Below are 14696 nucleotides of genomic sequence, written 5' to 3' on the forward strand. Positions count from 1 at the left end.
ACTTATATGACTAGAAAATCGTACGTAATAATAATTTATGTAGGTTATTACGTCGATTACGATTAGTATTGTTAAACAAACGATTTAATCTGGTCGTTACGAGCTATTTTCAAATATTTTGAAAAAAATTGAAACTAGGCTAACAAGATAAGGATATTTTGTGACGCTTATCTTTATCTTACAGCATATTATGAATATACATTTGTACTTTTTACAAATAAATTTAAAATATACTTCAGGAGAGTACATTTTTCTAGAAAAAAAAACCATGATTCTGATTTGTGTGAGCTGGTGGATTCAAATATTTCTACAGGTCTAGATTATTTACAGTATTATATTCTGCACATTTACAACCTTCTGAAGACAACAGTATACATGAAAATAATAATGTACGGTATAATCAATAATCGAACCTATATTAATTTTACTTGAGAAAGAGAGCAGTATTAAATAAATAAATAATAGATAAAAAAATGATTATTTCCCCATAAAACTAAAACTACTACATCAATTAAAGAAAATATTAGATAAATTACAATTACATACAATAGTTAGCTACTATAAAAATTTCTAATAATGTGTCCTCTAGATGTTCAGTGTTTTTTGTGTGGAAATTGACCTACTCCACTATGGCGTACTAATAGTTTCATTGATTACTGTACTGTATTAAAAAAACCCAAGTACGTATTACCTTATTTTAGAAGAATAACTTTTACATAATATTTGATTCAAGAGTTTTATTGATAAACTTTCATGTTATTCAACTTGATTGAAATAGTTCTATACTCAACTCACTGTGTATGCATATTTTGTGTGTACTGAGTATGTAATAATAATTGTACTGTATTTTGAACTGATCAGTCAAGCCTGCAAGTCTCGAACTCGTAAATTCCACTCCAAAATTTGACAATTGATTTTACTAATTAAATTAAAACTATAATTATTCATTTTATAATAATATGAATCATGCTTGATAATTGATATCACTATACTGTATTCATTCACATAACTTCATCACGGCACCAAAATCATAGACTCTGCATTTGATGATTCACTATAATGCAATCATTTTAATATAGATAGACCTAAAAATATTCAAAATAGTGTATTGATAAATTAAATAATTCCTATAGTATGGTAGCAGTTCATGGAAAGTGTGTTCCAAATATTTCACAATGCATATAAAATTCAAACTGTTAAAAATTCATCAAGCATCAGCATTTCAATTAGGTTTGCTCCACAATACTCTTTATTCTTCAATTCGATTAGTAAATACAGTTTACTGATGTAATATTGCTGCAATGTAATATTGTAATGTATCGTGAACAATGGCAGAGCAAAGCAAGAGAGGCAAAATTGGATCCGGGCATTGGAGGTCGTTGACCTCACAGCAAGCCACGTGTATTCGCTCAAATAATATCGTTCATTCCTTTCTCTCTTGCTTCTTACTTCTCTCGCTTCTCTCACTCTTTCACTTGCTCTCTTAGCAAACTCATCTATCTATCTGTTTCACTCACTAAACTAATATTCATCCAACAAAAGTTGTCATCCATTTGTTTTCTGTACGGTAATTATTCCCGAAGAGCATGCTGCAGATCTGATAATTAGGCTAATTATTCATAAGCAGTGAGGTTATTCAAATAAATTGAAGTCTCCTCTATGTACTCCATGAATTAAATAATTTGGATTTTCGTTTAATAATAATTATTATAATACTTCTGATGATGACATTTCTATGAAAAATTGAATATTTATGTGACTCCAGAGCTCCGTAAGTTCCATCTTACATGCTGGATTGTATTTTTCTTAATATAAGTAAAATACAAAATACATATATAGAACCGTTGAGAAAAATTATTTCGGGGCAGTCTCCTGAAAAATGACCATTTCACTGGACTGATAAGTAACATTAAATTTGGTTTGTGATTCGTTACTATGCAGTTCTGTATATTATAAAATTGAATTCCATCAACTGAGCCTATAGTTAATGAATAAATGGTTTAGGCTAGGCGCACAACAGTATGTTGGTCAAGACAAGACATGATCAGACACGTTTAGTCACAATACTTCACATTGTAGCTTATGACGCAACTCACACTGATTAGTCATTGCAATTAGACATGTCTTCATAAGCAACTATGTGAAGTATTGTGACTAAACTTGTCTGATCACAATACTTCACATTGTTGCTTATGATGCAACCTACACTGATTAATCATTTGCAATTAGACATGTCTTCATAAACAACTATGTGAAGTATTGTGACTAAACGTGTCTGATCATATCTTGTCTTGTCTTGACTAACCGGTGTACGCCCAGCCTCATGAAAGAATGGGGTATGAATCAATTTTGGGTAGCGATAAATTAAACTCAACAGATGCTATAATATTAACCACTTCTTTGATAGAAATCCTCCTAAGATTGATTATTGAGTACTTCCCTCTAGCTAAAAAAAATCCACCAGCTTTAATTCAATCTACTGAAATCAAGAATCAAGCTCTTGGATTCAGTGTTTCTTATATGATTGTATTTATTTTCCGTATGTAATTTTGTATTTTCTTATCCTTTTTTCAATAAATTTTGCACCTTATTTTTTAGATTATTGAGTACTTCCCTCTAGCTAAAAAATCTCCACCAGCTCTAATTCAATCTACTGAAATCAAGAATCAAGCTCTTGGATTCAGTGTTTCTTATATGATTGTATTTATTTTCCGTATGTAATTTTGTATTTTCTTATCCTTTTTTTCAATAAATTTTGCACCTTATTTTTTAGATTATTGAGTACTTCCCTCTAGCTAAAAAAAATCCACCAGCTTTAATTCAATCTACTGAAATCAAGAATCAAGCTCTTGGATTCAATGTTTCTTATATGATTGTATTTATTTTCCTTATGTAATATTGTATTTTCTTTTCCTTTTTTTCAATAAATTTTGCACCTTATTTTTTGGATCAAATGTATTTTATTCTCCTTATGTAATATTTTATTTTATTTTCGTTTTTCAATAAATTTTGCACTTTTTTTTGGACCCAATTAATCATTTCGAAGACTTCAACTTCCAGCTATAGTGAGATCAATTTATCACTTTGTCAGCATTGGTAGAATGGTGACCATTGATGTTATTCATAAGGAATGCTGACTTTCCAAAGTGAATCTCACTATAACGCTATTATCCCACTGAGCAATTCCAGGAACCAGGAATAAAGTTTTGCGCTCCCTTCCGCTTTGAAACGCATGGATCTGGAATTATTTTCCCTGTCTCTGAACTTTGACGACAACAAGGAAATGACATTGGACCGAATTTAAAGCAGGTCATTTATTTGTTTGGTCGACTTTTTCCTTGAGGAAAAGAAAAATCAGACAAAAAAGCCGGTGGAAGACAAAAATATGAATGATTAATTTTTCTGAGCTCATCCACCTTACCATTTGTTTTCGATCTCCATTCCGGAGGGTTATTTGCCTTTGTAAATCTATACTATAATAAAGGAAAGAACTGGCTTGTACGGGATAGGAAAATTATGAGCTTGAATTTTAAAAAACTTTTGAAGTGAAAATGCACTTACTTTTGTATAGAGACGATCGTTTCGACCTGTTGTATACAAAAGTAAGTGCATTTTCACTTCGAAAGTTTTTTAAAATTCAAGTTCAATTTTAACAGTGAAAAAGTATGGATATACAACAAAGGAAAATTATGTTTGACGCATCATCACGTCTGAACTAATGAAGTGATTAACTTGAAATTTTGCATATAAAATCTTAATTGGCCAAGGATTTGTTATAGGCCTATTTTCAATCCTTCAAGATGTCATTACAAGTTTTCAATTAGTCAAGTCTCAAAATGGACCCTTGCAAGCACGGTTTACCTGCTAGTAAAAATATACTTGTATTCTCATAGTATAGATCTACATAGACAGTAATATATTAAATTCAATTTTTTTTTATTTTTACACACACATACAAGTTTGATACAGAGATTAACAAGAAGAATACATGCAAACAACAATACACATTTTATAACAAAATAAAAATAAAGTGGTGCAAAAAAAAAGGGTTGAAGATTGAAGGGTTTTTTCCAACATATCCATGTACTAGGAAAACCTTCAATCCTTGAGAAGGTGAAAAAGGTATCAGGAAATGTAAATAGACGAGTAAATATCCTCACAGATAGTTCCAGTTTCTATTCATACATATAGTTCTGATTTCTAAAAATTATAAATTTATAATTTATAAAATTATAAATTTTTAGCATGAAACATCAGACATCTTCCAATAATGAGTTGTACTCTCATAGAACTTGTAGCATTTATTTATTTATTTTTTATTATCTATTTATTAAATTTATTAAAAACACACAAAACAAGACAAAACAAAATTACAAAGATTTACGAGACAAATAAAACACAATAAAATGTTACAAATATAAAGAAAAACATTGAATTAATGTCCTGTTTTTTATGAATTGCTGCTGCGTTAGGCTGAAAAAGAATTCGATTGGTTCTTGCGGCAGTGTTCACACACATTCATGTTTCACATTCACATTACACATTTCACATTCACATTAATGTTAATACTAACATTAACAATGTGTGAACACTCCCATAAGAATTTAATTAAATCTTTCCCTGCCTAGCAAGGCAGAATTCCATTGGAAAACAGGATTCTAGTTCTAGGAATAAGGAACAATCATTGAACGATTTAGCTAACTTTATTATATCGTCTGTAGGAACACAGGATGATGATGGAAGTCTGTTGGTCTTTTCAGTGGTTTATCCCCCTGTGGCCCAGTGGGGGGGGTGTACATGGCGAGCGGAGCGAGCCTGCAGGCAAGTAAGTAACTTACACAAATAATAACAGATTCAATCCAGAGTAAATCTGAGAAGGGGTGGTTGGTGGTTGGTATCGGTTTGCGATCTGCTGATTATTACGAGTGTTCCAGTAAAATGGATTGGCGCGATATTTTACGCTAGTTGCCATGGCAACGGTGTAGTGCGGCGACTATTTTAGGTCGCTATTGATCGTCGAGCTTCCAAGTTTGGCCGCCAGGCGGCGTCCGCAGTCGGACACGCTCGGTCGTTGACCCGCGTCCTAGTTTGGATGCACGAGGCCTCGCTAGAGGCCCAGCTACGGGTATGGGGTTTGTAGTGAGGCCTTGTTCGAATGTTGTACGGGCCGCGCCCCCCTGACAAGCAGAGGAAGCCCCCGGTTTGCTGAAAACCGCGTGCAAAATTGACAGAAAACCGCCCCCAGATTTGGGAACTACTGCTCCAGGTTCTAATCGTGATTTCTGGGAATTATAAACTGTGCTAATTAATTTGAGCTTTTCAGAATCCTTATTTCCTTATTATGGGATAATGGGTTACAATATTTTTAACTTGAAGTGTAACGCGGAGTGATGATGATCACTAACTTACAGTGCAGGTGATATACTTGCAAAAATCATTGAGTCTCCAAACATACAATACATTATTTATTGAACACTAGCAGGTAACCCGTGCTTCACAAGGGTCTTTCTTAAAACTTGAAGTAATGAAATCTAGAAGAATTCAAAATAGGCCTATGTACAGTGAGTCAGGCATTCTATCAGGGCTCGAATAATTTTGAAATTTTAATTAAATAAAAATGGAAGAGTATAATATTTCTTTATGTAAATAACAACACCTTCATTGAAAGACATATTAACTGCATGCGTTTTCATATTGCCGATATTCATATTGATAAAACTGTAGACGTTTATTTAGCATTTGTCTCAAAAATTGTTCTAGCTGAAAAATTAATAATCCATGCCACGTGTCGTGTAGGCCTGAACATTGCATCAGGAAAACGAAGTTTCAAAACTATGTTTTTCAGGTAGAAAGCAATATAGAAACGGATCTTCCTTTTTTAATTTCGACCATATGATTTGGTGATTTTTTAATGAAATCGAATGTACCATTAATGAAATTTAAACATTAATTCTGAAAAATCTAGAAGGAAAATTAAAATTTGGGCTTCCAGGTGCACGAGATTGATATTTTTAGAATCTATGTGCAAAATTTGGAGATCTAAATCATTCCCGTTTTTCCGGTATGCAATCCACAAGTTGACATGTTTTGATGCGAACAAACGAACACACGAACAAACACAACCCTACTTTCTCTTATTATATAGCTGATAATAACGGTTGTAAATGACAAGAATGAGGTTGGTTCCTCTTATAGCACTTTGACAGACTTATTAAAAGTTAATGTTACTCTTGATAGACAATTCACACAAGGTATTTGAATTCCAATACAAAAGATAATAGAAAATGAAAGAGTAGCAATACGTATTAGAAAAATCATCATCGTTCTATGAATTTTCTATATATGATGGAAACTCCATAATTATCAAACCCTTTCAAGTGAGTAGCCAATATTTAGAGAGAAAAACTATCCAACTATCTTCAGTTATTTAACCGTTTGCAGATTTACATGATCGTACCTGAATGGAATTAATTATTGTATGTGTAATAGAATTATTTGTCACTTCAAAATAAAGACAAGAATGAAATAATCAATTCAATATTGAATTCAAATTCAAACCAGATGGACTCAAAAGAATGAAACATGGAAGCATCTGTAAATATTAAATGGGAGAGGTCGAGCTGCAAATTACAGGATAGAGAATAATTTTTGAGAATGATAGAGAGGAGAAAAATAATAGAATGCAAAATAGGGGAGATGAAGCTGCGAAATGAACATGAGAACTGGCAGAAAAGTAGAATAGAAATAATAGAAAACAAGAGAGATAGTTGCGAAATAGAGTAGATAAGATAGGATTATTTGATGGAAGTAGAAGAGAAGAATGATGCGGAAGAAAATAATAGAGAAAGAGATGAAGAAAAATTATTAGAATGCGGATGAATGATGAAGACGAGGGTGTGGCAAGCTGAGAAGGAGAAGAAGGAAAATTATTTTGTGTGGAAGTTTGGAGTACAGGAAGATGGGAAGACTGATACGGTGGAAATGGAAGAGAGGAAGAGGAAGAGAGAACGAAAGAGAGAGGTTGAGAGAGTAAGAAAGGAGAGACGAGAGAGAGAGAGAGAGAGTAAATTGCACACGCAGCAAGTGGCCAGGCGGGTTCAATGACCGTTGTACGGAGTTTCACATAAAACTGTCAGCATAGGTAGGATGGGAAGCATTGATAATTGTTTATGAGGAAAGCTGACAGTTCAAAGTGCATCTCACGATGGGAAGCACAGGCCTGTTTTATTACGGCTCACTGCAGGCAAAAATTAATAATACTCAATTCTGCCAGGAATAATTACAAGAAATAAAATTTTCATTGAACTAATTCAAATGTATAATTACTAATGCAGGAATGATTTCAAGAAATAAAATTTTCATAGAACTAATTCAAATGTAGTTACTTATTTTCTTTATTGCTCTGATGTAGCCTAATCATTTTAAGAAAATAGATGAAAAAAGTTGATATTAAATAATAGTCTATTTATTGTCATGATTGCTTTTGATGGAAAATTGTGGAATTCAGGTACACTCAATGTACCTAGAATTCTAGGTACGTACACTGAATAATTCAAATTCAAATGATCTTTATTAAAAAATATATATATATATATATATAGCAGAGTAGGCACGGAACTGTTTGTGTTACAATGTATACTCATTATAAATAAATAACTTGGTAATTAACTTGACTTAGTTTCTTTCATTTCATAAAAGATTTAACATGAAGATTTAATTGGAAAGAGCAAAATAAATGTCTTGTAGATTTTAGACAGAAATTGGTCTAAATAAATACAAAAATTGTCATAATAATAAATTCTGGAAATAAGTAAAACCATAGAGAAAAGATAGCATAAGAAGCTATCCCAAACTATGAAATATCTTCTTATGATATCTTTTCTCTATGATAAAACCCACCGTACTTGAAGAGAATAAGTTAAATTTATCATCAGAACTTATTCACATGATTGCTGGGGTGAAAAGAAGTACGGTAGTACTGGTAGGTCTACATTTTATTACACCATGTACATGATGATTAGATTGGGAAGAGAAATTTTAAGTGCAATTTGACAAAAACTTGAGAATAAATTACAAAAATAATGAACACTTTTTAAGGGATTTCAGGAGTTTCCTGATCAGTAATCAATAATGACATGACTTGATTGAAAGTGGATAGTTTCGTCTTTCTTAATTTTTTTTTTTAAATCAAAATAATTTGTTATTCACAATTCAAACAATTGAAGGTCCTACCCCTCCTACTAAACCCGAAGGTTTTTCGGCGGGTGCCCAGTTACAAAAGTATATTTTGTTGAAAAATAAAGTTGTTGAATATCTTACAGCGTACTGGAGTAGGGAGTACTAATGGTTTTCATGATTATTAGGGATTAAAATATTACTATGAATGTCTGTGACTTTTCTTTAGGTTGATCGCAATTAATTCAATGATTATATTTTATCAAATAGAATAAACTCTCTTCCAAGAATTTAGCTATCCTGAATTTCATCTCGGACTTCATCACAAGTTCATAACCAAGTATCTAATAAATAACATACAATATAAGTAAAAAAATTAATAAAATTAATGTATCATGAATAAATGTCCGCTGGATACCACTGTAGCGGTCTTGAGTTGTAGTGATGGATACATATCCTATCAATTTTTGCTAGTAAGACAAAATAATTATCATTATGATTCCTTGATGCATTCCAGAACATAATTTATTATACAATTTATTTTGTACATCAATAGAACCAAAGTTATTGGTCATCGATCATCTAATAATAATACTAATACTGAGGGTGATGCCCACATAAGCTGCTGGGCTTGTGCGTGGGTAATGAGTGAGAGGAATGATGATGAGAGATGACTACTTTGTTCTAATTTAATCAATGATACTGATAGCATAGATAACTGAAGAATATGTACAAAAGTGTTTTATAATATCCAGTAAAATAATTCTGCATTTTGAACACAGGAATGATTTTATTCAAGATTTTAAGAAAGCCTCTGCTATCTAGCAGTAAAACAGAGAACTACCTTCTCAGATTCGAGAATCACATCGATATTTTTCGATCGATGTCTGTCGACAGTCGACATGGAGCGTGTCGACTGGTTGGATACTTCGATACGATCTATAGAAAATGTCATTCCATTCATAATAGGAAGTTGTATTGACAATTTTGTAACTGCAAGATAAGAAAATAAAAAGAGAGATGATTCTAAGCAGAAAATTGAAATAAGAAGATTCGGATCTCCAAAGATGCGCCACAATACTCAGGTTTAAGGTGATGAGTAAAAATGTTGAGCCAAGTTATTTTCCATACTTATTAATTTTTTAGGAAAGTTTTATAAAGTTTTCTGATTGATGATTTTCGATGTATTTTGATCAGATAAATTGTTTATTATCGTGGTTAAACAGCTTTTGATATCCTTAAAAACATAAAAAACCCTAAAAAATCATTCACACGAATTTTTCCTTGATGTTGGAAAACTGCCATAATTCAACTACACATTCAGTGATACTGAATGGATTTACTAGATTTCCTCCATACAGTATCATTTTCTTACTGCCTATGAGCTGGAATTGGGTTTGATAGGAGAGAATAGTTATCCGATTTTTATACAATTTTCATTATCTAGGTACCCAAATATATCATCATACTTAATATGTATGATGATATATTATCATTATGTTATCATATATATTATGAATAACTGTAATGGGGTGCTTAAACATGTATATTTATATTAATATTGATTTTTAAATAATCAAGGGATTAATAAAAAATTAGAGACTTTTCTACTCTTTAATTTATTCAACTGTACCTACATGTAATAATTCCCACTGGAACAATCTGTAAAACAATGATTACTGTAACTAGCCTATTTTCAGTTCATTCTTCCACTCAATTTTTCTGTTATTACAATACAAAAAAGCATTCTAAAACATTTAAATCATCACAATAATTCATGAAAGTAATCATCACAGTACTGTAATTCATGAAAGTAATTTATCTGATTATCAAACTTGCCACTCTTCCATGTGACATATTAGCTTTTCCATTTGATTTAGTTATATCCATTTTCAACTGAATAAGTTGAACCTAATGAGTTCTCTCTATTGATTTAGCTTCAAGCCAATCAATGAGCCTGATGAACAATTTTCAGTTGACATTTCTGTAAATAATCTTCTTTTTCCAATAGAAATTTAAATTATCAGCACACGGATGTTTTTCTTTTGATCACAACTGGTTTCAAAGGCATTGTCCGACAACGATGTACCGGTATTTCTAAATTTCGGTTCCTATTTTTATCCTTTATTCCCCTCTCACTCTCAACGCATTTCTTTTGAAACTCATCACCATGCAGTGACTTGGAACGCTGCTTCAGTCCAATTCCAATTCTACTATCTGCTGTTTTGGGTTTCAGAAGGCACTTTTTCGAAGAGTTAAATCCAATTTTACAATATTCATATTTATTATGAGATCTCTTTTGTTGATCTATTTTGTCGTTCACTTTTGTTTCATTATCTAATATGTTTTTACTAGATTTTTGTTGATTCTGCTTTGAATAGAACCTGTTCTGACAATTATACTCGTTTTGTAGTTTATTATTTTTTGTATTTTTGTCATTTGTATGCCTATTTATTGGTGGTTGTTTAATTATATGTACACTCTTGGATTTCAACCTATTTACTGTATCAATCAATTTATTTACACGTTGAAGGTCGTCTTCAGATTTGAATTGTACACAAGCTTTATTCATACTGGTTAAACTTTCTTTGTTAATTACTTTTTTATCATTTTCAACAACAGTTTTACTTTTTTTGGTTGACAGAGAACTAGTAGTTGAATTTCTCCTATATAATGTGGTAGTTGAAGTGTTCATTGAAAAGTAATCTTCATCCCTCTCATTATCACTGTTTCCCTTTAGAATAAATCTTATTTGTTCCAGAACATCAGAGGGAATATCATTGTCTCTCAAATCTAAAACTTGGATGATACTGTTGATCCGTAATACTTCAGAAATGCATTGGAGGGATTCAGGAGTTATCCCACAGTCCCTCAAATCAATAGCTTTCAACCATAGGTCATCCAGTATTTCATTAGCGATCATCTGAAATCCATCATCACCTATCATTGGGTTTTTGTTTAGGGTGATTCTACGAAGTCCTGGAAATATTTCAGGATCCGGATGTCTGTATCTCAAACTCTGTTTCCAGAGTTCACCCATTCTAACAAGTCGCAGAGATTTGATCATTTTTGAAATACATTCCACACCCTTCTCGTCAATTCCACAGCCTGTTAAATCTAAACACAGTAAACCAGTATGTGAAGCGACCAGTCGACAAACGATTTCCAAGCCTTTATAACTGTCTTCGAATTGGCAGTTTGTGAAACCCAAATTTTGTAGGATTCTACATTTTGCTAAACCTGAACACAGAATGTTCAAGGAGTCGATAGAAATTGGGAACCCGTCTATAATCAACGAAGTTAATATTTCTGAATTAAATAGAAGTTGTCTGATAGTCACAAAGAAGCATCCCAATAACGGTTGTTTCATTATTGCTATTTCAGCAAAATTTTCCCCATTTGCACTGTTTAATCGCCCATATTTATTACGTGTTGTAATTTTGAAATAATGCAGAGTGGTAGTTTTACTAAGGGCATACAGTGCTGGCTTCCATTCTGATTCGTCTAGTGTATTTGCATTTATGACTAAATCATTGTACTTGCCAACTTTGACCTTTGGTTTGATTTCCTTTTCTTTGCAAATTGTGGCATACAAATCGTTGAAATCATTAATCATGTTATTGCTGTTTTTATCCTAAAACAGATATTTTTTTAATTAATTTAAAATGTTCTTACATTACATAAAATGATAGTGTTTCAAATTAGAGTAATCATTATATATACTGGTAATACCAATGTGATGAATTTGTTATTGACTGTTTTGTGTGTTTTGTTATTTTATTATGTATGACGTTATTCAATGTATCTGTACATTTGTTGAATAAAAAAAAAAAAAAAAAAAAAACACCTTATATTTATCATAATAGGCTATGCATTTTGAAATCAATAATCACATTATAAGGTGTAGGCCTACTGATAAGCATGATTTGGAAAGAACTCTTTTATGCTCTTTTGAAAGTGTAATTTTAAATTTATTGAATAAATTAGAATATCAGCCCCACTAGTTCTAACAGTGTTATGACTGTTATGTTATAATAACCTAATTTTATAGAATAAAGGCATGTTACATAGTAATTTAAATAGTTTCATAGTAAGTAGAGTAACAAATCTCATATCAGAATTGTTAAGATTTCAACAAATTTTGGCATTTGTTGCCAATTTCTAAAAACATTGTTCTCTACAGAAAAAATTGACAACTGTTTTAAAGAAAACTTTTTGTTGGCAACTCCAGTGTAAACGTGGCTCAACAAAACTATTAGAGCTAATTTACTGAAATACTGATAATATGCTATGTAACTCAAAAATCCACCAAAGCAATTTTATCCTGTAAGCTACAATGAAACACATAATAGCCTGAAATATTTTGGTTTGCACCAGAAACAAATATTCAACACAACACATTGATTCTAGAATTCCAATAAATAATATAGTACTCACAATTAATTTGATAGAGCACCAATGATTAATTTCTATGAAAAAAATAAAAGACTTGAATATTTGAAAATTGGGCTTAAATGTTTCAAAACTGCAAGATCAATTATTCGGAGATTTTACAAAATATTATTCAATCTGCCACTTGCTTATAACTCACTATGAAGGGTTGTGAATATAATGCCATATGTTCTAGAATCTTTTTTCAAATAAGACCTAATTAGGCTAAGACACTAACGTTTCAAATAAGTTTTTAACATATGGCCATATCTGTATTTGAAACTATTATCGTTTTTATTTATACATTTTTAAGCTCATTTTCTCTAATTTCTTCTAACAAAGTTTAGATATCTTTCAAGTTTTGCTAAGTATGGTAGATAAAATAACAATAAAGGCCGGGACACATATAACCGCACCGAGCTTGCGCCGACGTACGGCCGAGCTAAGCCATTACCTTACTTCAAGTAATAGTAGGTATTGGCATAGAGAAACAATAGCGTAAGTAGATATCCCATGGTATAGGGAATTTATGTCGCAACTTTTACTGTTATCTCAAGCCGATCACTGTCAATTTTTACTGTTTTGTTGGGGTGATAGTGTATGAATGGCACAATTTGAGAGACTACCAGCGTCATAGGAAAGAACTATGTGAACTATCGGCTTGGGATAACAATAAAACTTGCGACATAAACGCCCTATACCATGGGATATCTACTTACGCTATTGTTTCTCTATGGTATTGGCTAAGCCCGCGACATGGTGATGGTGGTAGAACACAGCGACAGCCGAATCTCAGTTCTGTAGTGCTATTGTGTTCCGATTTCTGAATGTGTAAAACTATTGTTAATAATATAACACTATAAAAAGCTCGTTACATCCGATTTAAAATTAACTTTTTCAATTTTAAACTAATTACCTGTACACACGCAGAAGATGAGAATTTTACTGTTGTTATATCTTTCGAGCATAACAATACCATCATCAGTCATGTATCAAAAATATACATCAGTAATAAAATTGTTATCTTTTGCATTTTGCATTTACACGTAATTAGTTTTAAATTTAAAATTTAAGACACAGTCACGGGTTCCTTCTTTTATAATTTTTGTTTTTTATTTTATTATTTATTATGTAAACGGAGGGGGTTGTTTCTATTCTTCTATAATATTTACCAAAATTATGCTAAAGTCTACTGCTATCAATCCATCTACCGGTATTTGAATCCTTGATTGGTTGGGAGCTTTTAGTGGATTAGTTCAAAAACGCAGGGTTCAACATACAGTTAGAATCAAAGTTCATTTCAGTTCAAAAACCTGAAAAACAATATAAGATACACAAAAACAACTACAATAATACCCACTCAATATTCAAACTATTACATTTATATTATGTTTATTATACCTACGCCTTAACTTATTAACTTAACTCATTTTGTTCTACTTTTACTTTTGTTTTAACTTATTTTTCCGTTCAACCATATTTCTCATCACTTTGATCGTACAAAACTGGAAAATTTCGTATCTCTTCAATAAGTTTTTCACTCCCTATGTCATACGAGGCCGCACCGTCACCGTCAAAAAGTAAACTGAACTAGTCAGTGACGGAGCGGGCACGGCTCATGCAACAAACACGGTGAATGGAATTCCAATTGAGTCTTTAAATGTATTTCAAATCAATAGATTGATACGTTCCTAGGTAATGTTCTGAATACAACATAGTCATTGTTATTCATATGCCCAGTTTCACCATACAAGCTCGGTCAAGACATTTGAATAATTTTCTACTCTTTAATAAATGTATGCGCTGGAATTATCAAAAGTGACTATCGCCATAGAAATAATAAGTTCCAGTGCTCTCATTGTAAACCGTACCTGATTTGACCATATTCAAATGAATTGACCCAGCTTGGTGAAACTGATCACTTATACTAATGAGTTTTTTAGCTGTTAATGGAGACTATACAGGATTCTCATATGACGACTCCTTCAGCCTCAGGACTGCTGGGAAGATTGATTGATTGAGTACTTTATTTATGTAGATTACAATATATACTGGCTTATACACTTATATACAATAGCTTACAATACAGC

At 31.9% G+C, this 14696-nt stretch overlaps 1 protein-coding gene across 1 annotated transcript; it reads right to left on the bottom strand.

The window, feature by feature from the left end:
• Window positions 1–9822: 9822 nt before the first annotated feature.
• Window positions 9823–12829, bottom strand: LOC111058584 (centrosomal protein of 78 kDa-like). Its single transcript, XM_039431637.1, has 2 exons — window positions 12613–12829; window positions 9823–11809 (listed from the first exon to the last, which is right to left on the bottom strand). The coding sequence occupies exon 2, from the start codon at window positions 11789–11791 to the stop codon at window positions 10199–10201; it is 1593 nt and encodes a 530-aa protein (XP_039287571.1). The 5' UTR covers window positions 11792–11809; window positions 12613–12829; the 3' UTR covers window positions 9823–10198.
• Window positions 12830–14696: the final 1867 nt, after the last annotated feature.

Source organism: Nilaparvata lugens, chromosome 6, assembly GCF_014356525.2.
Source record: "Nilaparvata lugens isolate BPH chromosome 6, ASM1435652v1, whole genome shotgun sequence".
Taxonomy (NCBI): domain Eukaryota; kingdom Metazoa; phylum Arthropoda; class Insecta; order Hemiptera; family Delphacidae; genus Nilaparvata; species Nilaparvata lugens.